Source organism: Thermobia domestica, chromosome 4 (genome assembly GCF_964235325.1).
Source record: "Thermobia domestica chromosome 4, izTheDome1.hap1.1, whole genome shotgun sequence".
In the NCBI taxonomy this organism is placed as follows: Eukaryota; Metazoa; Arthropoda; class Insecta; order Zygentoma; family Lepismatidae; genus Thermobia; species Thermobia domestica.
In genome coordinates this window covers 12,861,150-12,888,193 of record NC_137457.1, presented here as the reverse complement: position 1 = coordinate 12,888,193, position 27,044 = coordinate 12,861,150, and the positions used below count along the sequence as shown (strand labels likewise).

The following is a 27,044-nucleotide window of genomic DNA, read 5'->3' as shown; positions in this document are numbered from 1 at the left end:
TAGCCGTTTTCATATTCAACAATACACTCATAGAATGAGCGGCTCCCACAAAGTAATGGTATGTCACATAAAAAAGAAGGTTGGCCGTTATAATGCAGCTCAATGCAATGCCACATACCAGAAACTCTTCCTTGGTATTTGTAGGTTCACTTCTTAGATTAAATTACCTGCATATCCTTCTGTAGTTTGATCATAGCCCATTCCACCTAATAACCCAGTTTCATCGCAAGTGGCGTTTAACATTATACGAGCGTGGAACAGAGACTAAATTAGAAGAACGATATTTCTGCAACTTCTTCTGTTATAGAGGAATGAGGCGTGTGCTGTAATTTTAATGCATGGAGTTGGCAACTGTGCAGTTTCAGCCGCCCATCAACTACGGCGCCAGTTCTATTAAACAGATGACGACTCGTTTGGAAAATTACTCTTACGATTTCTGTGGTGGAAACATGTAACCGCGGCTGAAATTTACCGGCAGGTGGTAGAGGTTTACGGAAAAAACTGTAATGTCTCGTCAGGATGTCAGAAAATGATGTTGAAAAGTTTGCGGCTAGTAGAGAAAACGTCATCGGCGAACAACCCAGTGGCTGACCCAGCAAGGCATCAACAGATTTGGACACAACTCGTGTTGAGGAGCTGATTGAGGGCGACAGAAGAATCCCGTTTACTTGCTCTCACACTTGAAGAAGCACCTAGGAGGATGTCGCTTCGTTTCAGACGAGGATGTAAAACACGTCGTGACAACGTGGCAGGATACGCAAGGACACGATGTGTATTAGAAAGCAACCTTCAAACTCATCCCACGATGCAACAAGTACCTAACGAAATCGAAAAATAACCTAATGTATGCACTATCCGTTTACTGTATTAGTTGTATGAAATAATATATACACGTTTAATTGCATTCTTTGTAACCTTACTTTCGGAATATTTGTATTCGCCCGAGCCGCTTCATGGGTTCTTTAGCACTGCAGACATGTATTTAACGGTGCAGAAGCTTCGTATGTATTCCACAGATTAGGAGATTCTTACGACAACATACTTGAATTTCTCTCCCTTTCCACTGGCCTAGTTGTTACCACGTATGCCTTTGATGCGTGATGTCCCGGGTTCGATTTTCGGTAAGAGAACACTAAAATTTGGGAAAAAGTTACGGCGGGTCGGATAGCCACTTAATTCTAGTTACATGTCTGAAATAGCTTAGCTGCTGATAACGTGAGGTAAACTTGAAAAACCAAGCAAAAAATCCTGAGTTTTTGGAAAGAAAAAATGATCCGATTTCCCCTTCCTCAATGATATAATAGATCGTTGTCAACACAATATGAACAGAAGCTTTAAAGACAATATAACACTTTGCCCTCTGATCTGGAATTGTGCATTGCTTTTTAGTGTATGTAGGCCCGGGTTCGATCCCCGATGAAAGACCACTAAAAAATAATTTTATGACAATTAATTTTCATTAATCATCCATCTTTAATGGTGTTTGTGAGATATCCTAAACCTAAGTTTAGTAACATAACTCTAGATTTAAGAGAAAAGTAATAAGTTGTTCACCTCTCTTAGGGAAACAATGTATTGGAAATGCTAATATTTTCAATTGGGTTTAGGGATGCGCACATGTCTCGAATCTCGACTCGAATTCGAGTCGAGACACACTTTGTAAAATTCGAGACGCGCCAGGACAAACGTATTTCTCGATCCGAATTTTCGAGTCGAGACACGAGTCGAGTCGAGACTGCTCGTAAAAATCTTGACTGGACTCGAAAGTATCGAAAACCTTTCTATAATTTTTAATATTATTTTGAAGAAACTATTCACTCAGAAACAGAGTTGAAACCAATTCCAGCATTTATTACTTTAGAAAGGTACAGAAAACATATTCTTAATAGTTAATCTTTCGATATGAAGATTTAATTTTTAACTCAATTCAGTTCATTGAAACTAATAATCATTGTCGTGATATTTGATTGTACCTTAAATATAGTAATAATAATAATATTTGATTATCTAGTTTGTATAAAACTATTGTGATAAATTGAACTTCATAAATTCTCTGAACAATTGGCAGTCTATAGTAGTTTAGCATAGTTATAATTATTGTTCTTACGTTTTCATGAACGCAATAGGGCTACATAACTTCTGGATTATTCTCTTCCCCAACTATTTTGAGACTTTAATGTGTTGCAGCATATTACGAGTTACGGATAATATATAATGTAACATTTGTTGTGCATCACATATTTTAATACGAGACTATTTTACATAGGATATTACAATAAATGGACTGCTTGGATACCAATAACTAGTACAGAACAAGAATTAGGTGATCTGTGTGTACGCATGTGCTCCCAACTCTCTCCAGCGACCTACCAAGGATCATTGCGCCTATGCCAAGACGCGTCGCCACTGTTATCCGTACCAAAGGTAGACATACTGACAATTAGGTAGGTAGTCATAATGTTCTGACTGTTGTATGCGTATGTTTTGAATCGTATATTCTGTCTCGACTCGAATTTCGAGACGTTTCGTCTCGAATTCTAGTCGAGTCGAGACAGAAACTGTCGAGTCGAGACAAGAAACATATTTTCGAGTCGAGACAGAAATCGAGAAAACATTTTTTCGAGACGAGTCGAGACAGGCTTAAATCTCCACTCGACTCGACTCGTGCGCATCACTAATTGGGTTCCCTGTTCTATCCCAATACCAATTCACAGCTATTTCTTCTTGCTTTGGTTAAAATAAAATAAGCTGTAAAAATTTATTTTCTGTTTTTACAAATCTAAACTAACAATCAAAAGTTTCGTGGGGGCTGGAGGTCATCTTAGAGGTAGGAGTTCATTCTCCTGGAAACCCTTTAAGTAGAAGCCTGCTATGGAGAAAATGCGGACATTGATCAAGAATGAAGATTGGATAAATAAATAGTTGTGTATATCATGCGTGTAGTTTAGGGAAAAGTTAAATATTACTTAACTCAGAGTTGAAAACTGTAAAGGGAAGTCCTCAGTGTCGGATCTAGAATGTAAAATCACGCCCCTAATGTCACTGAAACCGGAAATGGTAGAAATGTACTACCATATCCGGTTACAATATTGTCGAAGATTAAAACTGTAATAAGCAAGAATAGTATGTCTATCTGATGTTTGATGAGGATCTTAGAAGATTGAAAAATAACATGTAAGGTACTTATTTTTATGAATAGTACAGTCTTGTTCAAAACAGTTCAGTGTTTTATTTCTGTTCTTATTTGCAAGACGTGCAGCAATAGCGTGTTGTCAGCAAGAATAGGTTCTATTTCGGCCATTGTTCCTCTTTTGAAGCCAGTAAGTGTACAAATATGTTACTTCCCGTTGATAAATTGAATTCCTGTGTAGTTGAATTGAAATATATTGCAAGAAATGCTTTCGAAATACAGATTCATCATTCAAAGACTACATGTCATCTCCTTCCGAGTTATGCGGGTATTGAAACCGAAATTGATAAATCTGTTATCAGATCTAATTTGTTTGCAAGTAGGTACATTAACGATGGTCTCGTACTCTCGTAAACTAAAATTTAATTACAGACTACAATTACTGCTTATACAGGGTGCTTGAAAAACACAGACAACTTTTGCGAGGCGATTCCTGACACCAAGATAAGACGAAAAGTATAGACCAACCTGGGTGTACAAATGTTTCTTTTCGAAGCTATAGGCTGCCGAAATATTAAAAATTCAACTTTAAAAGTCTATAGCTCCAAAACAATGGGACCTACCGTAGTTGGTCAACACTTCACTTAGGAACTAATATATATGCACTATGCACTATCCAAAAATACATGCACTATCCAAAAATACATGTTTCAGAATCCCAAAGTACTCACGGAACAATTTTTATAGAGGAAGTTTGACTACGAGTATTTAATTTGAAATACTCACCAACTAGCTCTAGAAAAATTGTTGCGGAAGTACCGCAGGATTCTGGAACTTGGATATTTGGATAGCACACATACTAGTTCCTAAGTGAAGACTTGGCCCGACTACGGTAGGTCCCATAGTTTTGAAGGTATGGGCCTTGAAATTTCATTTTTCCATGTTTTCGGCAGCCTATAACTCTGATCGGAAGCATTTGTGCACCCAGGTTGGCCTATACCTTTTGTCTTATCTTGGTGTCGGGAGTTACCTTCCAAAATAGTCGGTGTTGTTTTGAAACACCCTGTATACTTTGAACTTAAGCGTTTGAACTTTGAAGTGTGTGGTTTCACGAAGTTAAATAGTTAATGATATTAAGGGGCTGTGCCGACACCACGGGACAACGGAGACAGGTACACACTAGTTGCTATGTATGTCCCCCGACCGACTCCTAGACATGTTGTGTCGTAATGTGCATCAAGTAATATTAGTCTTTTATCATTTGTTATATATAAAAATATGTTGTCTCTCACTTCATTCTCAAACGATCTTTGCCTCTGATCCGTCAAAAAATTCAAGCAGACATGGTCACTGGAAGATTTTGTAAACGTTGTAGAAAATTGCTTGCTTCTACTATCCACACAATCACTAGTATAGTTCTATAATTGTCTAATTTCCGCTAATATTTGTTGAAATGGGAGTTGGTTTGCAAGATTGGATTTTATAGTTCCTATCTTCACAACAGCTATGAGAGGTGAGCCTATAGTTTGAGGTGTAGTACGAATTACCGTTATGATTTCAAATTTTAAATATGCCACCTGGAATCACACCTGAGACTCCGTATCCCAAAGATGAGCACGTTAGGCATTAGGCGAGTGGGCAGGGTGCTTACAAACGGGAGTAAAAGTCTGGTACCTCCTTAATGTATGTGATTATTTTCGTTTGAAATAGAGATTTTGAGGAATAAAAGTCTACCAAGTCCTTAAGTGATTGAAATTTATATGTATATTAAGTTATGCTCTATATTAAGATGCTAGCATGCTTCTACCTTTTGAGCAGGGGTGGACTGGCCCACCGAGGAATTGAGAAACCTTTATATCAGTTCAAATTGCATATATAATAATCAGTGTTTCTACTCACGAATACCTGAATTCGTGGTTACTACTCCGGGTAATGTTTAGTTACTTCATATTTTTCATGGTTTTTCGTGATAAAGGTATATTAAATATGACGATAATTTTGTGACGCCTGGAAAATATGACAATCCTGTAGAGGTTCATATTTGTGTAGAATTTGGTTACGGATGTTTGTTGCTATATCTAAGATGTGGAAAACACCAGTGTGATTTAAAGAGAAAGAGATTACCATGTAAGATTAAATAAAACTTTACAAGGACTATGTGATTACGGAATTCATTTAGAAAAATTTGAATACTTACGTTTGTTCTTTGGGTCCACTTTTTTTGCAACTAAGGTATCTGAATCTTTAAAAAGGTAGTAAAAAGTAGTTTATTAATAACGATTAATAATAATGTAATATCAATTAACTAATTATAATTAAAAGTAATGTCTTAATTATACAGGTATTTTCATTTTTAAATAACCATTACTACAAGGCAAGTGGCATAATATCTCCACGCTCGGTTTTATCAATCACTGTAAAATTGTAAACATCAATATATCAGATATCATACTTACATTACATTGCTTTTTATTTTTGCTATGTCATAGACATTTGTTCCTTATACTAACAACAAATAAATGGCTTTAAAACATGGAGAACGACTACATAACAAGCGTTGATAGATCACAGTGCGTATTTTGGGTAGATTGGTGCCAAGACCTACAAAATAATGCACTGTTCGAACTATATAAGCTGACTACTGCTTGGTAAATGTGATTATAAAAACATGCAGTTCAGTGAGTGTTTGCATACTAAATTTTGTAATGGACGATAGAAATAAATAATTATAGATTTGTACACAACTTAATTAATATTCACTTTTCGTTTCATGAAACTACAATAGAGCAGTAGATTAAGGAAACAAACAGGTTCCAATGTTTAATAATTATGTGACAAATTTACAGAATATGTAAAGAAAATTTTATCTTTTTAAAGTGAGAGTAAAACAAAGGGGATTTGTTGAACATTTATTATACATTTAATAGCTTCATAACTTTGAATTGTAAATTTTAAAACAATTATTATGACTTTTGCGTAATTCACAGTGAATATTGTTGACAACTTTAGGGGAAATATAATTGTAATAACTATTATTAGTGGAATCAAATATCCAAGTGAACATTTTTGAAGATTTACATAATAATTGCATAATAGAACGATATTTGGCGAAGTTTTACTATACGGATGCACAAATTGTAAAATGTGCGGAAAAATTGGGGAAGTCTTTAATTTCTCCATTTTATATCGAAAACAGAACCTAACAAACCTGCGAGGCTTCTAACCCATTCCTACTCTTCCTCCTCATCCTCCCACTACTAATACTACTAGTTACACTATGGATCCATATAGTAAAACTGCAAACAATATTTGTATCATTCATCGTAATCTCGTATGGATCTGTAAGATTACAACTATTCTTGCACAGGTTAACTTTCATGGAGCCAGATAACAAGAAGAAGTAAAAAAAACAGTTTAAAGATGACAGTAGAAACAAAGGGGTGATTGGATATCTGGAAGTACACTAATTTACAGTAATAAATATTACCACCAACAATCACTCTTACTTATGACATTGTTGGAGGAAAATTACAAACAACAATTATCTTACACAGGAGAGGCTTCCACTTCCTACAAATGACCTGCCAAGAGTGGCTGAATAAATATGATGACTAAGATAACCAGAACTAAATAAGGTCTGGAAGTAAACTTCTGTTTTAATGAATTCAATAAAGCAATAAATAACGGCAAATGTATAGTTAACAAGTGCATGCGAAAAAAATGAAATGACTTATTATATAATTTAAGGTTCCATGTTTATCTCTTTTAACTAAAAGAGACAGATTATTAGTAGATATGGATAGTTCTGAAAGGAGTGGTTTAGTGGAAGAACGTAGAAAAAGAGATGGAGCTCAGGAAAAAACGCTGACTCGATGTTTGTCCATCATAAAGTAACAGAGCTTGGGATGGATCGCTCTCACCAAAGGTGAGCATTCGACTACTTTCATAAGATATTTGTCATATTCATCATAATATATGTTTAGTGCAAAATACGTTGACTAAATTTTTGCAGCACGTATTTATGTGAGTTTGTAAACCAAGTTTCTAGCTCAGTTGGAACATAATGTTAGAAAAGAGTTAACTACACGTGTATTTTTCTTTCGGATTAACATTTTAGAGTGTGCTATTATAGTGATTGGTGAGGAATAGTGAGGACAACCTGAGGTATTATGCTAACGATCACGAGGTAAAACTCACCAAAGGTTTGAATCTTTTTGTAGAGACTGACTGTTTTTAAGTGTCATCTTAATTCCTGTGCTTTCACCCCTGTCGGTTTGAATTAATCTGAATATGGAATCATTATGAATTAAGTGTCAATTAGTTTTAAAGGTTACCGGTAAAGGATCACTTTAAAGAAAAGAAAGAGGTTGAATACTCTCCTTTGTCCTGAGGGATCCATAATGAGATCGTAACCCTGTTACTTTATGATGGACAAACATCATGTCAATGTGTCTTTCCATTCTACTACAATCCTTCATTCATGAATACTACAATCCTTTTATAAGTATTCATATCTAGTAACCTATCTCTTTTAGTCAAAAGAGATAAACATACAATGTTAAATTATATACGTCATTTCACTTTTCTTTACATGCACATGTTAACTCTACATTCGCCGTTATTCCTTGTTTTATCGAATTTACAAAATCAGAAGTTTAGTTTCAGATTTGATTATGTTCTGATTAACTTCATCACAATCATAATTATCATCATAGGTATGCTACTAGAGTGCAGCGTTTTACCACTTTTTTGTCGGAACGAAATGTAATACCTGGCAAAAGTGGCCAATCGACATGGACATTTTAGGTATAGATTTTTTTTCAAATCAGATAATATCTTCTGTGAGAACTATTGCCTCAAAGTTTCAAAATTTACCTGAAAATTACAAATAATACCAAAGTTGTTCATTAATTTTAGTTATGTTAAAGTAAACATATTTTTGGTTAAATACATCTCCATTGCTATGAAAACAGACACTAAACAGACACTAATGCCAGTTATATGCCCTTGGGGGGAATAGGGGTGCCTCCTCTGGGGCTAGAAAAGAGGGCAAATTCAGTACAGTTGAGCTGTGCAGAAGAGGTTGTGCAGCTTCTCGCTCACCTGGCAATATAGCCTGGCCAAGTGACCCAGAGACCCAGAGCCCATCTCGGCTGCACCTAGGGCTTCTCCGCTAGGCCTATCCAATCAACCAACCATATGTTGGGCCGCATGAATTGATCCGATTAGTCACTGTCAGGAAAAAGTGTCAGAAATTGGGAATTTGATTGAAATTTAAACGCAGTTTGCCTAGACAGTAAGGGTGACCTGACTATTCCACCTCTAGCATCACAGGCACATACTCGGGAGGCATCTTCAGTGACTAATTTCATTATACGTTCTACTACTACCGTGTGGCACGGATGGACGGTGAAGCACCATTCTGTGCAGGTGTTGTCAGGAAGTGAAAATTTGACCATGAGCTGTTTGTTTGGTACCGTCCATAGAACTTACTGGTAGTACAGTTATTGAAACATCAGTGCTTTCCCAGAAAATCATTGCAGTGTAATCGTTTGCCTCAAAATTCAGTCTGGGAATGATGTTGTATCTAATGGAGTTATGGAGATTCCCTGCTTCGTGTTTTCGAGCACTAAGAATCTTATATAATGCATCTTGTCGGGCAGGAAGTCGACCATCAGTCATCCTGGCGAGAAGAAATTTTCTGGGAGTGCAAAGAATGCATTCGTCTGAATGGATGAACGGATTACAGCCTGGTATTCCCTTGGTTAGTATCTAGACCTATGAATGGTCCCAAAGACGTGAGAGGACCATTAGCAATGGAAGACTATGTTCTGATGCGGTATTGCATAACCACACAGACTCTAAGTATGAATGTCGCAATTTCTATTAATTTCTTGGTAGATTTCTTGTTGCAATATACAATGTTAAAACTCTATTTGCACTAGTCAACCAGCTAGCTTTGTTTAGTTTGCCAGGGATCATAGAAACAAGCTCTTACGCGCATACTCCAGAGTCAATGGGTTGAAATATCTGGAACAAGCATCTCAGGTATTTACTGAGTTTTCTGTGCTCTTCTGGACTATGATGAGGTAAGTCACAGTTTATTACACTGAAAACTTTTCACAGTTAGATAGTTTTGAAACTATGGGGCCTGTGTAAGAATAGGAGCTTGAATAAGCGCCGTGAATATGCGTGAACAGAGCTCGGAACAGCAGTTCATTAAAATGCAAGAGACAAATAGCCCATTGCATAGGTTTTCCTGTTAGTTCCTCTAATTTTCGAAGAACAACTCTATTCAAATGAGTGTTAGTGTATGTTCCACCACACCCAAGAACCTCAACTTTATCAAAGCCAACTCTGAGTTGGTTCATGATGTATTCGAAAATAGCTGTTGTCTCGTTATGTGCAGAGCCAGAGGATGGTGTCACGTGACCAATGTATTGAGAGTTAGGTTCAGCCGCAAGAGATAAGTGCTCTTCTCTAATGAAACCTGTGTGTATTTTAGTGTCATCCCTTCGATCATCAAAGTATAGGCTTTTAATGGGATCATCATTTATAGAAACTTTTTTTAAATTCCGAGCAATTTTACGTTTCGCACATCTTATTTTGTTCCTGTCCACAGTTAAAGCAGATGTTATGTCGTTAAATTTTTGGGAAGTTATAATTCCAGTCTTTGAAGCTGCCTTAAGCACAGTTGTTATATGTGCCGCAACCTTTTCGCACAAAACAAAACGGTTTCACTCAAATCTACGAAAATCGTTCCGAAAGTAATGCTTCCTTTTTTATGGAAACTAATGGAGATACATCACTAACAACAATACAGCTAAACAGAGCAATATTTCAGCTAGACTCATATTCCCACATAGTTCCCACCATTTGTTATGCACTTTTGCCAATGATGAACCAGAGCCTGCATGTCGCGATTGTAAAAATCGGCATTCCATGGACTATGTTTTGGATTCCGGCTCGTAGTGATAACACCACGTATAATCTTCAGTGACGATGCTATCCAAAAGATTGTCACGTTCATCTTCATATTGGTCCAGCAGGTCAGGAAGGAAAAGGCAAGAACGAAAAAAGCTGTAGAAACGTTTAATTGTACTCAATGTACTCTCTTTTCCGGCCCCAGAGGAGGCACCCTTATCCCCCCAAGCGCATATAACTGGCATTTTGAGACCGGAATGTCAGGTTTCGTAGCATAGGGCATGTATAAACCCAAAAATATGTTTACTTTAACAAAACTTTACTTTTACTTTAACTAAAAATGAATAATTTTTTTTTTGCAATTTTCAGGTAAATTTTGAAACTTTGAGGCAATAGTTCTCACAGAAGATATAATCTGATTTGAAAAAAATCTATACCTGAAATGTCCATGTGGATTGGCCACTTTTGCCAGGTATTACATTTCCTTCCGAAGAAAAAGTGGCAAAACGACCCACCCTAGTATGCTACCATTACTGGCAGGTTACTTGCAAGAACTTGAAACTTCCATGTTCCACGGCCTCCCTCTAATCTCGTCGTCTTCACGTACTATCTTTCTGGTTAAAGATATTAATTTTCTTAATTCTGTATTCTTATATGTTGCTTGCAATTTTCCTCCAAGTACGTCATAAATAGGTGTTATTGTTGATGGTAATATTTGTCCATTGCTTGGTTACTCCACTGAAAATATGTGTGCAAATTTCCAAAATGTGTGTAACTATGGTCGTCCAAATGCCATCTGACGATTTTAGGGCGAATTACGTTGCCCGTATTGGAACAATTTTTAAAAATGTTAATTCTTATATAAGTTTTTATTCTTTAAAATAATCTATACAAGTAACCTTTTTCTGAAGAAATTTTTGCTCAGGTATCTGAAATGTTATTCTGAGGATGCACCAAATTTAAACTAAAAGTTTATGGTATAGTATACACAAATAATACCGTTATCTTCTACTATGATATTAGAACATTTACCGCGATCATATCATTGAGAGAATCTTTTCTTGCGATTTATTACTTTTCTTGAAACATACTAGTCTCACTTATTACTTTCAAGTGAAGTTAGTCAGAAAGGAAACAAAAACAACTTAAAATAAGTTTCAATGTAATTATTGGGTGATCTTTCCAACTTTTGAGTTGTTCCGTTTGAAGCATCACGTTAAAGTAAGTGAAGCAAGGAAAATTATTCAAAATTATAATGATTTATTCCTCTGTATGCTTCATATGATTACAGTAGCCAATGATAGCTATATTCAAATATGCAATTTTTCTGAAATTTAACATGATGCTCACTTACCGCGTTGCTCCTTTGGTGCTCCTTGGATTCTGGTCACTTTACCTTCTCGATCTACAAAGAGAAACTTATATTTACCAAATAGAATCTCTATAAATGAAACTGAAAGTGTACAGTTTTGCAATCACATTGGGGAAAATGATATAACCATTTTAAGTAAATTTTGAATGTACTTTGTACCTGCCTTGAGATGGGATTAGCTATACTACTTTGATTAAAATGCTTATTATAAGTACTTAGATGGGGATTAAAGTTTATGAAAAAGTAGATAAAGTGTCGTTCTCTTTGCGAAAATGAAACTGAGTATCGACTTCTCTTGTAAATAAGAAGAACACTGTTCCAGCAATTTTAGAACTTCCGATAGAACTGCTGCAAGATATTGCATAAATAATAATATATAACCAAATAATATCATAAGGAAACTTCTCAAAACAATGCTTTCGTTCTCGTAATGAGTATCTAAAAGAGAAAATAATGAGCTAAACTCAAAAGGAGAAAGTAATTTTTGATTCAAGAGAATTCATTGGATGGTCGTTCTAAGATTAAGGGCTCCCAGCCAATGCAAATGTCTTTATCATAACCTCCAAAATAGTTTACTTTCGTCTTTGTTGCGCATTTTATAAATCATAGTTTTTAACCCGAGAAAGCCCAGGGGGTGCTTCAGAGGCATCCTGGTCCAATTTTAATGCAATTATTTTTAGTAGATGTTTCGCCGCTTGTCTTCCGCTCTAGAATTCTCCTATCTCTTTTGGAATATGCCTCCTGATTGAATTGTTCATACGTTTTCTTATTTTACTTCAGAAAAAATAGGGTTATTTTTGATATTGACGTAAAGGTACCAAGAACCTCGCAGGCACCCTGGTTAATTTTTAATGCCATTATTCTTACTAGATATTTCGTCCCGCGTCCTGCGCTCCAGAATTCTTCTATCTCTTTGAAATACACCCTCTGATTGCATAATCATTTTTTTTACTTTACCTCAGAGAAATGGGGTTATTTTTTATATCAAGGGGTGTCTCTGAGGCTCCTATTGAAGTATGTACTTTTGTAATTATTTGATACTGTTCATTGTTTATTACCATTGACAAATGATTTCATAGCAAAGTAATGACTAGCCTTTCCTATTAACGCCGGAAAATACAAATGGTCGCGGTGAGTTCAGGAGGCTTGTATATGCAGCAGGGATCCTCAGAGGCATTCTTTGGGCCTTTTAAGGATAAAATTAACATGGCCTTTTTCGGGTTAAGCGCGTTCTTTTACACACAAGTAAAACAATTTATGAGAGAAATAAAATAGTAACTTTTCATAGTCAGAGCTTGTCACTATAAGGGATTATATTGGTTGTATGCATTATGGGCTAGAAAACAGTCCTTTAAAATCCACTCAAATATACCGGTATATAACAATTCAATATGTGAAATGCTTGGAACTTACCTGTCACAGGAACTTTCTTCACTCTACGAACTGAAAGTTAAGAAAAAATTTATAAGTAATATTGCAAGAATAAATAGAGTGTTAAATCATTACTGATTTCAGATGAAACCTAAAGCTATACAAATAGTTCAACGTTAATGATGAAACCACTAAGATGAATGCAGTGAAACTAAATAAATATTAAAAGGATTGTCGGAAGAAGTCCATCGTTAGACTTCAACGTCTTTTTTAAACGAGTTCCGTAGGTCATCTTCATTTTGGTCATTGCTTCTTGTAACACATCTATACAGCATAAGCAGTATAGTAAACGGTGCACTTCAGTACCTCCTCCATTCTACCCCACCCTGCTGCACCAGACAATCAGCTAACATCTCACTAACCACAGTAAGATGTCGCACATATTCCTTTCCTATTACCGTGCCAATCATCTTACACAACTTTTGATTTGTAATCTGCCTTTATGAGTTTTATCATTTATTATATAAATACCTTATTAGTTTTGGAACTTAATTAGTTTTGGAACTAAATACTTATTACTCTATAAACTTAGTCTGACCGAATCTGACCAAACTGCTATTAGTTTTGATCTCCTTTAAAATAATTACGCTTCTTCCTTTGAAAGCTCTTTCATCGAAAGTACAATATCGTTATTTGACTTGGAGAAACATTTCAATTAGAGAAACAAAAAAAAGCATATATTTAATTTAACTAGAGCAACGAATAAGGGTCAGTGGATGGACTTTCATCTCACTCAGCTCTGATTGGGTGAGATATTTTTTTAATCATAAGATCTGATCGCGTATGTCGCGAAAATGGTCACAGCCTTCTTGGTTATGAAAGCGGTACATTAAATCACCTCGTAATTCTTTTATCACAAACACACCACATTTAAATTCTGAAAATTTTCATATTTAGAAATTGGGTATTATAGTAATATGTGTATAGCTTTCAAAGTTTGGTTTGTTCGTCGAGTTCCCTTTCATGGGAATAAGTTGCTTAAATTTAAATTTTGAAGATTTATGCTCTATTTTATGATTTTAGTTGAGGCTCTATTGCATGCTACGGTCGTAGATGCGAATGCATGGCTATATTGGCATATCAATGGAAGGAGTACATTGATCCAAACTTTAAATTTGGAATATGTTAAAATTAAGTTTTGGTAAACGTTCTCTAAGCATTACCTCTATATATTTCTGTACATTTGGATGGTTCTGCTTATCCCCTTATATGGGGATAAGTTTCTGTAACAATACATAAGTAACATGGCGAGAATTTTGAATTTTTCAAAGGAAATTTGAATTTTCGTCAGTCAAAATCTTAAAAGTATTGTGCAAGTTTCATTGAGACTAGCCTTTATTGAAATACATTATCATATAAAAGAGTACATCGCTTTTTTTTTTATTGAATAGGAGAAACTTACCGCGATACATCGGTTTAGAACTTTGGGAAGAGTACACGTTTAAATTTTGGAAGCTGTCAAAGATAAAGCAGGTAAATTGTCTCTAGGACAAAAATATGTAAATGTGTATATTTTGATTGTCTTTTTTTTGTTTCAATTGTCCCTAAACAATTGTCAAAAAGTTCTAATTTTGGAGGCATCTATAACTTAATATGTTTTCTATTGTGTGGCTTTCTTGTAACATATTATTATTTAAGCAAATACTGGATCCTATTTTGTTTCATTGGACATGAATATCTTGACACACTCTTCTTAAATTTCATGATAAAGTTCATCTTGCTCCTCCATTATGGAACACTGACATTGAAGCTCCTTTGATTCATAAGTGGGTTCTCTTAGAGAATTAAAGTATTATGTTTATAGAAACACACTTAGTTAAACCTTGTACTAACCGTTCAGTGGTTTGAATTCGTTATTCGCTGCATCATCAATAGCATTCAGAATATTTTGTGGACTTCGTTCAACTGGAAGTAATTAAACAAAATAAGAAAAATTGATGTTAATCTTTAAAATTATATTGTTTTGTTACATAATATAAAATTAAAATGTTGCATTATTATTTTAATTTTTTGAAACATTTGTTATATATATTTCGACAAACAGATACAGTCATGCTAATTTAACAAAAACGTACAATAACATTCAGTTTCTTCTTTCTAGTAGTAGATGCAAAATCTTAGTCGTACAATAAATAGACTATAGAAATAGAAATGACATAATGAAATCTCTAGAAATATAAATACAATTGAGCATACTTGGTGTGGATTATGGTACAAGAATTTTCTGAAATCACTTTTACATTAAAAGTGTACTAACACTTGTAGTTATTCTATTGTTCGCTTGTTTCTGTTGCACTAGAGAAGAAACTCCACCTCCAGTTCTCTTCCAGGCGACAACGTAAAAAGAACTGACGAAACGTTGCCACGTTGGACCGCAATGGATATACGTTGTATTAAGAAGAATGCTGAACTAATATCTCCAGAAACGGTAGATATGCGTCTGCCTACCTCTCTGATAAAATCAAGGCTTCTAGAACCCCATGCTACACTCGTCTCGATAGCTATTGGAGCAAATATAAATTTATCGAGGAGATTGTTGTATTTCCTTTCCTTTTCTGCCTCTCTACGTCTAACAACTTCTCCAGCATTCATAAAAGTTAATGGGAGGCTTGAATGGGTAAATGTGTACGAATATATAAAGTCTTTAAAATATATTATCTCGTTCACTATTGTTAAACATATCCTTCTCTAATAGACTTTATTAATGTTAACAAGGAGATACAGGAAATGTAACCAATTTAAAACAAAGAAGGTACTTGTTAATCTTTCGTTCTCTATTTTTTTTTAATGTTTTGTTATTTTTGTTCTCATTCTCTATTTTTTAAAATACAGATCTGCATACGAAAGCGATCAACGGTTAGTTTAAGCAAACTTAACTCTTTTGCTCATGTCTACCTAGGTATATACTGTACAAGTCTTGGTATTTGAAAAGTATATTACTGACTTTATTCCAATATTCTAGTACAGTGAAAAAATTCCAATGCGTTCACTAGTGGACTTGTAAATATTGAAAAATAGCCTGTAAAAGTCTGTTTTGTTGTATTCAATGAACTTTATTCATTTATGTATTGCTTCCATATCAGGCATATATCTCAATATTTATTATACCTACGTAAGATTTGCATACCAATATTGATTTTTTTCTGAATAATTTGAGATTTAAATATTTTTTTGTTACATATTATTTTTGCAAATATATTTTGTATATTTGTTTGCGTAATGAAAGGGGATGACTGAATTTGATGATTAATTTATGTTATCTTTTAAAATTTAATTATTATCATTGTGAATTAGTTTAAATATCGTTAATATCTATTGATAGTCCTAAGTTTTTCTTGTCGACTTTGAATACAGCGAAATTTTTCTATACACAAAAGATGCATTTTGGTAAAAAAAAAAAAAAAAAAAAAAAAAAAAAACCCGCCGAAGAGAACCACACAAGTTGTGGATAGCAGCGTATCTATCTACAAATGGAGAAGAAAATATGATTAGAAGAAATTTCAGTTTACATTTTCTAAGATAGTAAGGGATATATATATATATATATATATATATATATATATATATATATATATATATATATATATATATACTGTATATATATAAAAAATGAAATCCAGCAATGATTTGAAACGATGATTTACATGTACTGGGTGACATCGAGACCGCAAGATCCTTTGTATTCCGAGCTCTCGAATGTTTCGTAACTTGCTGTGAAAACACTGGCAACAAAAGGTGTGGAATTATACTTGGCCGTTTTTAGCACTATGTACGAGCGACCCGGCCAGCCGATTTTATCTTAGAATTTTGGGTTTCTCTTTCTTGTTTGGTTCGAACGATTAAAAAGCAACTGTTCCATCGAGTGTCTTTCACCTTCGTAGCCAGTGAAGGCTTTCAATAATCTCCTATTGTTAGTATGTTTACTTGAAAAAAAAAATATATTGAAATTTTAGTAATGTTCAGTCTCACCATGCAAATTATGTTTCATTTTTATTACAAAACCACAAAGCTTATTTTGAGCAATATCTGCTTGCTTCTTGTTGCATTGAGTAGGGGTGGAATCCGTTAGTTGTAATGAAGTAAACATCATCACGTGTGTTCTCTCTCTCGTAGCAGAAAGTTATTTCCAAAAGAGTGTGTTAGTTATTATTAAATGTGTATGTCAGTTTGTATTTATTATTTTTATATGATGTTTGTATAATATGTCATATCTATTATATAAAAGAGAACGCACAAATCCTTTGTTAGCTCATCACGCTAATACGGCTGAACCAATTTCTTTCATTTTTGGGGGGTTATTAGGATTTGGACCCTAGATGGTTTTTATCATATCACTTTAATTTTTAATTACCAGTGTCTTGAGATAATTGACCATTCAAGTGTCCATAACGTACAAATCCTTTGTTAGTTCATCATAGGTATAAAAATAAACGTATTTATATGCAACCCGCATGACCGTGTCACTCGGCGGGTTAACATAAATGACAGGCGCTATAATGTTAACATTTACTGCAATTTGAAAGCGAAAAAGTAAAAATTATCTAAGTAACAAAGTTTATTGCGTTCCGGGGTGACCGCAGCGAAGCGGGGTGAACGCTGCTAGTGTATTCATATAATAATCAATTATATTTCTGTGAATTAGAAGTATTATACATGTAAACGTTCATTTACAGGCTCTTTGCAAGAGAATGTATGGGGTAGTTTAGTTTCGAATTTAGTCACCAGAGGTCAGTGACTGACAGGAACATGTGGTAGGAGCAGTATGTCTGCTAACATTTATTTTATGAGTTACAAGCAAAATAAATATCAAAATTTTTAACCTTAACAAAATGTAAATATAATGTATCAGATATCAACAAAAAGCCTGAAGTTTGCTCTGTGGTGTTGTCAGTCTTGATTAACAGAATAGCGTAACTTAGAGCGAGCATAAATGAAAATAGGTGCATAGTTGTGTTTCCAGACATCCTGTCGCCAGGGGGATGATAATCCCTTTCGTCTCTTCATCCCGTCATAAAAATGACAGGTAGCTCGATACGAATCTACCTTTTTCATAGTTTTTGGGTGTTTGTAAATAGACTGCAAGGGAAAAAGAAAAGTAAGTTGACCATCAATTCGAGAAGATACAAGATCGCTTCTGTGTGGTAGTCTGCAGTTAGTTTAAAACAGTAGATCTACTTACCAGGGAAGGGTCCAAATGGGGCACTTGATTTGCCGAACGACATGTATCAATTATGAAAGAGAGTGTGAAACTATATACATATGCAAATTTATAGCGGCTGAGGGCAACATGGAAAAGCAAGAGAGCCGGAAGAAATACTGCCAACCGTAAAGCCCAGCAACACAGAAAGCTAAGGAATCACTCGTTCTACGCGTGAATAGCCACAGAAATGAAGCTAAATGTCTAGTAGTAGATGCATGATGGGATCTGCTATATGTAATGAACATCCAGGCCACCATATTGAGTGGCCATCTTGAATTCAGATTCACATAGTAAACGAGAGAGTGGATCATGTGGCATATGAAATAGCGCTGTAACTTTACCAGGAATTCATTGGTATTAATCATTTTGAACTAACTTCATTGTGAGTTGAGAAGTAACATGCAAGAAAATCGTGAGGGGATATTTGAACAAACTTCGGAATAACCCGTCGAAATAATGTTGGCACACGATGGACATCTAGAAAATAATTAAAAAAACAGTTGCACATGTAAAGAGCTGATAATCTTGCAGTGTTAAAGATGGATAGTTGTTGTCATTTTAAAACACCCGACACAAAGGTGGTCTGGAGTTTACAGGTACAATTACGACGTGGTTCTTCTCAAAGAAAATATCATATATTATCACATAAGCTAGTATACTGATAAAGATAATACCAATCTATGAAGGACAGTTGATGTGAAGAGTATCTATATGAGTGTGATGAAAACACAAGAGCTGTTCTCACCTGACAGTCTATCATCTATCTCTAACGTTTGTTATTTTTCTACCACTGTATCAATATTTACTAAAAAGTACATTTCTAATCTTCTACATAGGGATTACCGTCGCACGTCCCAAACACAAACACTAATACTGACACATCTACCTGGGAATCCATATTCATGCACAGAAGAATAAATAACTTTTCCATATGATGAATTAGAATATACCTTGTCATTTTCTAGCACTTCCTCAACAGTGACTCACCCATTAAGGGCACATCAACCTTCCTACCAACCACTCTTCTTATTTGACTCCTTCACTGATAACGCAGATATTAGCTAATGAGCTTTCTTGAGTATTTTCTGTCTGCAAACAGGACACACAGTAGATGGCAAGGACTCACCTCTTATTTCTTCTTTCTCTGTCGTCAATGACCATCTTTCTCTTACTCGCAAATATTCTGCATGTAAACACTTTTTCTTCCGTATGTATCCAGAGTTTTCCAAGGTCTAGCTTTTGCGTTATACTAGTGAGACTACCACAGAGTTTATATGCATCCTTCTTGAATGTTACTCCTCAACTCACAATAGTTACTACAGAATGGTTAACATTAATGTATTCCTGGTAAATTTCAGTGTTATTTCATATGTCACGTACCCACTTTATCTTTTAAATTGTGAATCCAAATTCAAGGTGGCCTCTTTCAATATGGCGACCATGATGTTCATTACATATAGCAGGTCTTATGCATCTACTACTAAACATTTAGCTTCATTTCTGTGGCCATTCACTTGAGGAACGAGTGATTCCTTGGCTTTCTGTGTTGCTGGGCCCTACGGTCGGCCATATTTCTTGCGGCTCTCATGCTTCTCCGTGCTGAACTCAACCGCTAAAAATTTGCATATGTACATAGTTTCATACTCTCTTTCATATCTGATACATGTCGTTCGACAACTCGAGTGCCCCATTCGGACCCTTCCCTGGTTAGTAAAAATGAATTCTTCGTTTAGTTTCAAGTGCGTTGGTTAATTCTTTTAGTGCTATTTGATTTCATATTCTAAGAAGAAATATCATGACTGTCATTATATGATTTTTGTTCTGATACTGGAGAAAAAACTCCTTGTTAAAAAAAATTCGAGTAGTTAAAAATTTTAACACAATAGGATATGTGGACAGTTTAGTTCGTTGATGACGTACAGAATAGAACTCTTTTAGTATTAAACAGTAAACCTAAGAAACATGACCAGGATATTACTGATATCCGAGTATAGTGACAAGTGAATTTAAAGTTCTTAGCATACAGTTAAAAAGAATTAAAGATAATCTTTATCTGCCTTATGCAGAGTCGTTTCGACGTATGATTAGTGTCATACTAAAGAGTTCGACTAACATGTGTGTTCTGCAGTAGTCACACCTTTAGTGTGACGCTAATTATATCTCAAAACAACTCCGCATTCGGCAGTATAAGTCGTTAATATTAGTGGTCAGTTGCGAATAGTTCTGTGAACAATGTTATAAAAGAATTTTAATAGCTGATTAGGTTGAAACTTTAGAAGTAATTCCAGAACTATGGCTTTGGAATATAGTTTAATACTAAGTTTGGCAGATGTAAAATAAACTGCCATTAGAATGTATGCTGTTTTGGTCACAGAAATGATTATCGAAGGTGATCCATTAACTGTAGTTAACAGAACCGTTACCAACATTCCTATGTGTTAGCTAGTGCTTAAATCTAACAAAAACGAGATTAAATGGTGTTATTAAAGAAGACTATGAGTTCACTTGCCGATTGGGAAAGGAAAGTTCTGCAATGGACAGGATCGTGGTAGCCCTGTTTGGGAAGACCAAGGCCTTCGAGGGAGCAAGAAGAAATTCATAATTGCAATTTGGTGCACAAACTATTTACTAAAGTTTCCTTAAACGTATATCAATTTTTTATTATTATTTTGCGAGTGTATATTCAGTGAGTCTGTGCTATAAAATTCTGTGCTTGTGAATCAGTAAAATTTTTGTTTGGTGCTTCATTAAAAGTTTATCAGAACGGATTTGGATTGCACATCTGTCTACCCTAAGAAGATAACAAGGTATGTGATACATGATTTAAAAATGTTCCTCTTTTTTCAGGCAGCAGGACGTGTGGAAATATTACCAGTTTATAACTTTGTCCTTATCTTTTCTGATAGCTTGTGTGTGGCATGTTCAGCATTCCGTTGCAAGAAGTAAAACCACAAGAAAAGACCCCGAGACTAAAATCTAATTCAATTATTTTTCTTAGCTTACTGAGATTAGTAAAAATTAAACTCTATCAGAGTTCTATGCGTTTAACAGTTAAATTATTCAATATTAATATGTACTTGGAAATTACAAGTCATATTCTTTGCTTTACTGACATTAATTTACAATTTTGAATATTGATTAGTAATTATACTGAATCATTTACGTAACTTGGGAGTATTAGTGTCCTTTCACACTCGCCATCCACATTTAGGAGGCAAGTGTGCTGATAAGTGAATAGTGCATTGTTAAACCGCATCAGTCAAAGTTTAAGGCACTTAATATTCCATAACTAATTTCGTGCGATGCTAAAAAGTTATATACTGTACATGAATGATTGTATTAGCATAGGTAGCAACTTTTCTTATCGGTATTAGCATATTAATTATCTTTTACACCAGTATAGCGATCAAAATGTTGATTTTTCTTAATAAGGTGTTTTCTTGTAATTTAGAAATAAATAAATAAATAAATAAATAAAATAAGAAATAAAGAAAATACGCATTGATGTTTTTTTTTTTAAAAAATGAACATTTGCATGTAGATAGTCTACAATCTATGAAACTTTCAAAATTTTTGGACCACCCTCACCAAAATTAAAAAAAAAAAAATCAATTTTGAGCATGTATGATAGGATAATTCGTTAAGGGGAGGGGATAGGGGGTCAAAATTTTGTGGAAGTAGTTTTAGGTCAAGGGCAACTTTTTTGGCGAATAGCGACCCAATTTGGACCAAGGGCCGATTTCAGTATCTTACCAGGAAATACTCTTTTCATACATATGTGAAGCAAATGTGTGTAATGCCCTAGCTTATCATTTTACTGCAAAAATAATTGGTTTCTTGCAAATGCTTTTAGATCGCGTATAAGAAAAGTCAACCACAGTTAATGAAATATTTTATATTACTTCAATATATGACAGGACAAGACAGTTCAGATTTAGATGGGGCGTATAATTGAAAATATATGAACTGTAACATATCAACCTTGCAAATAGTTTTAATATTAAAGTTGTATTAAGCCATGTAAATTTTTCTTACAAACTAATGTATATAAGGTCTTATTAAAATTATGCTTATTTTTATGTTAAGAAAATTTGAAATAAAGAATTAATTGGGGAAAGTGAATGGAAAGTAATATAGTGTATGCAACAATGTTTTTACAATGCGAGATGTCTCGGGTTCGATTAGCGGCGGGGGCACTGGGTCAAAAAAGTGTATAAAGCTTTTCAGACCAGCCATCCTGAATCAGGTTTCCCTGGGTTTTCCTCATTCCCAACAGGCAAATGCCGGTGCTGTACCTAACTTATAGGTCCCAGGTCACTTCCTTTCTTCCCCAGTTCTTTCTTCCTTCTCTTTCCCCTGATAGTGTGCTTGCCGTGGAACGTCATCCCTTGTACGCGACGGGCTAAATGGCCACATATGCCGAAAGACCAAAAATTTAAATCCTATTTCCCCTGTGTTTTTACAATGTAAATTGAAGGGAGTAAAACGCATTTGGGTCATGAAAAATTAGAAATTTATTTTCAAAAGGGAAAGTTCCCATCAACAATTTGTTTTGTTTTGCTAAATATGTCTTTAGACTCTACTGGTTTCTGAATCTATGGAATGAGCTCTGTTGCATTACTTAATACGGTATATGCAAAGGGTAAAATTTTGGTATAAATAATAGTGCAAATTTAGCGTATTTATAGAAAAGAAATATAGCCTTCTCATTCATTTACCTCTATCGTAAAATTGTAGAGCAAAAGGTTTAATTTTGGAAAGAAGATCATCAAATGAAAAATTAAACTAATTTTAAAATCATTGGACGGAATTTAATGTTTCATCTACGTGGTATACGTATATAATTTCTGCAGTGTCTTTGAGAATTAGTTACGTTCCTTCACTATAGACCATCAAAGAATATTTCCTTCTTTTCTGGTGTTTTTCATAAAAGCATTGTTTTTAAATTATTCGCGGTTGTTTTTATGTTTATTATTACTGTTTATCCTCTTGTGATCAAACATTGCAACCAAAAGAAATAGTAAACTATCATTACTTCTCGTTTTAGTTCAGACATAATGACGGAGACAGAACATATTCTGAAAACACAGAGCTAGTTTGCGGACGTGTAGAAGTCTTAAGAGGCGAATACAGAAGGTAAAGCCAATGAGAAACTGTTTTGAGTTTGGATTCCGTGTCCCAAGAATAGAATGTATTCTACTATTTTCTGTTAGAGTACAACTTCGTTTACCTGACCTTCATTGATTCGAATCTCCGGTTAATCCTAATCAGATTTGTAGACATTGTTTTTGAATTTAATGTGAGCGTAGGTAATAATTTTTAACTATGATAGCAAGAAAATAATTATAAGTACGCCAAACATTCGCTTTTTTATTTTGATTAAATATATAGTTCCTTCATAGATTGAATAACAAATTATCGTAATGGTATACACAAAATGTTTTTGTCGAGTTTAAGAAAGTTTTTCTACAGTGTCATACGGCGTTGAAGTGGATTGACTCACCAGCTAAAAGTAGCTTTGAATTTGGTCAGCCCAACATCATTCTAGCTCAACCATTAATCATAAAGCGTTTAAGTGACCATGCTTCATCAAACGCCACATGTGTTTGAAACAGGAGACAGTGAAGCAGTTCTCTCTTAAGAAATGATGTGAAAAAATTGTGGTAATAAACGGTAATTCTGCTTATTTAAGAGATAGCAGTTCTGTTTCGGCTGTTGAAACAGGTTGTTTCATTTGTCATTTTATGGTATAAACATTAGATTTCCACATAGGCGGTAAACATTACCGAAACGTTGTTAGTAAATATGTATTCAAAGTCTAAATAATTTGAACATTCGATGTATATGCTCTTTTACTTCCGATAAGGGGCTAATGTAATTGTGTACTGGGGCTTTTACTTTCAATTTAGCCGGAACAATTTCAGATTTACATCATCTGTTCCCTCAGTAATTGTTGGAAACTCTAAATATCCTAACTTTTCTCCAAAACACAAATTAATATCTGTTACTCACTTTTTAAAGAATGTTGATCTTCAATCTAATCCCAACAATTCAAGAAGAAGTAAGTAAATACTATAAATTTCATTTTTCAAGTGGTTTTTGTTAATTTAATTCTCGACAGATCTCGATTCTCTGACAGGTCAAAAGAAACCTCAAGTACTTTACTCTTTAAACATTAAAATACTTACTTTTCTGATTGTTGAAGAATGAATCTTGGGTTACCAAATATTTCACTGAAAAAACAAATGGAAACGATAAATTACTTTACATAAATTGCTACAATGTATGGTTTAACTTATTGTGTTTTATAAAAATATATAAGGAGTTTCCAAGATTATTATAATTGATACACAGAACATAAATTTGTCTATGAGGATGTTTTGATTAGGCTAAATATTAGAAAATTTAGTAGTGTTTGTTGTTATTGTAAATACACATTTAATTGGTCTAGAATTATTCAATGTTTGGGCAACATTGCCACAATTTGAAAATGAGCCCAGCCCACCATTAAATATTTAGTTGGAAAATAATACTTATATCTGAATAACTTAAAAAATACTAACCTTCTGGTGTCTTGCAAATGGGAACTATAAAATAATTAAATTGAATTAATCATTTTTACTAGATACAGTATTGCATTTTTGACGTTATTTAAAAAAATTAAGACACTAATTAGAAGTACTTGAAACATTTGGAAAGTTTTATTCTTGTACATTATATAACATTTTTCTTTATTTCTAGATTTGGCTACATGCGTAGCTAACGTCACACAAATTTAAAGAACTAACACTGATTCAAATAATTAAAAAGTATTCATACATTGAAAACTTTTGACTGTAACTTTTACACCGTTTTGCAGGTTTTCGGGCGAATATAACTAATTCAGGACATCTTTTCATGAAGCCACAAGCAATTAATCCTTAACTTAAAGTAAGTACCGGTATATTTACTTATATTCCAACTTCTGGGTCATTTTTTTTTTTGTGATTTCATTAATACATGCTGTTAAAATAGTTCGAATAGGTATTTCGTCCTCAAATTAATACCAGATAATCGAAAAAAGTCTTGAGGCTTTCGATCAAGAGATGGAGCTTGTGTCTCAAATCTCACTGTACACGAGTCGGAGGTGTGTTTTAATTCTTATAATCAGAGGCAATCTATTGATACCTCAACTTTCCTAATAATAAAAATGAGTTTACATTCAGCAAACCAACCCTATATTTTAAAATTTTATTTTGAATAAAATTGTGCTACCCGTAAATAAATTTGTACTACATAAGCACAAGAAATGTTATCAACTTCAACAGCCACAACACAGTTCAGCTTCTTTTATTCTTAAAATTTCAATGTTGAAGATGCTTCTCGTAGTAAGTGGCAGTGTCCGTAGTTTGAGGGAAATTTCCCTAATCTAGTGAAAGGAGGTGGGCGGATAAGGGCCATTTTTCGCCCATCAGACAACGGAAAAATGAAGTGTCCGATTCCGACAAGTTTGCAATGTATTTGTATACTAGAAGATCTGTTGCATATGTAAAAATAGTAGATACGTGATAAAGAAAATAGTAAGTCATAGAAATGAGAGCCCAAAAAGAGTTCGTTTCTGCGTTTTGCGACATTTTGGTAATGTTTGCTGTCTTTGATGGAGGCTTATAGGAAGAAGGAGTCGATGAACCAAAATAAATCTGACTCGTCATAATATAACGCTGTGTAACCTTTGATATGAGTACTAACTGATTTTGGTTCAGTGTATCCTTCTACCTATTAGAGAACAAAATGTATTGCGCGAGAGTATAGAGTGATGAATACCGTTTATACGCTGTAATGTACGAGTTCAACTGGAGACTCCAGCTCTGATGTTAGTTACCGATTGTGACTGAAAATACATGCTCAGCATGTCAATAAAATATATAAAAAATGTATTGTTTGCGCGAATATGTGTGTAGGGCAGCAAAAATAGAGACAGCACGTTATGGAGTATTGAGAAGGCGTGTCATTTCTGAAAGAGGTATGAGTAAAAGTGCAAGCAGGAAAACCAGTCGCAGAATGGCATGAAATTCTGTAATAGATATATATATCGAAGAATCATACATACAACGCGTCAATGAAGTACCGATGGGAAGTCATTGATATGTTATATTGCAATACTGAGGGTAAGATTAAAAACAACGACCAACAATAGCTACCTGATGTATCCGATCCTTACATTGACGAGCACTTAAGTGACAAAGGTATGTACTCTCTGTACATACATCATGACGATGCTTCTGTTCTCCGAGTTCAGTGGTACTGTCAATGTAAAGTAGGCGCACGGGTCGTCGGAGTTGTGGGCATGTTGCTTCCGTACTATGGTTTCTGGCTTACTGGCGCCACAATTCCACCACAGTTAAGAAACCAAGTCTAGAATATACTCATACACTACAAGATGCCGCAGCTGCACGATGGTCCAGTGGCGATTCGGATGACGACAGCAAGCACGATGTCTAATCTGCAAACTAGCTACAAGTGTCCCCAGCTATTTGATTATTATCTATGCTTGATTATTTCCGATGTAATATATTGATCTCATAGTCGTAGTAGACTTCATTCTTCTTATTCTTGCCGTTAGCGTTCTATTTACTATTGCTTTCTCGGATTCCAACTCATGACATTAGTGTTTACGTTCCTTCATTAACACACGACTTACGTCTTTATTTATTTATTTTTTTTTACCTCTCACTTATAGCGCTTTCCGTCAAAATATATTTGTTTTCTTATTTTTATGAGGTATACTATTGGAAACCATGCATTTCACATCTCGGGCCTGATGGGCGAAAAATGGCCCTTATCAGCCCACCTCCTTTCAAAGCTAAATTTAGCAAACAGGAAAAAGGGGAATTTTTGATAACAACATGAAAATTCAGGGAAATTTTCGTCCTGAGTGATCAATATAAATGCTTACTTTTTTTTTTGTTCTTCATAAATAAACCAACACAATAGCAAGAATTTGTGTG

General features: G+C 34.6%; 1 protein-coding gene across 1 annotated transcript in view; it reads right to left on the bottom strand.

The window, feature by feature from the left end:
* LOC145683726 (uncharacterized) overlaps window positions 1-27,044 on the bottom strand; it is a 211,046-nt gene that overhangs the window by 163,120 nt on the left and 20,882 nt on the right. Inside the window, exons 7-12 of the mRNA XM_081755197.1 lie at window positions 24,621-24,644; window positions 24,246-24,290; window positions 14,691-14,762; window positions 12,840-12,869; window positions 11,409-11,459; window positions 5,328-5,372 (exon numbers count right to left, since the gene is read on the bottom strand). Coding sequence (XP_081611323.1) covers window positions 5,328-5,372; window positions 11,409-11,459; window positions 12,840-12,869; window positions 14,691-14,762; window positions 24,246-24,290; window positions 24,621-24,644 — 267 coding nt within the window. The remainder of the gene's footprint in view (window positions 1-5,327; window positions 5,373-11,408; window positions 11,460-12,839; window positions 12,870-14,690; window positions 14,763-24,245; window positions 24,291-24,620; window positions 24,645-27,044) is intronic.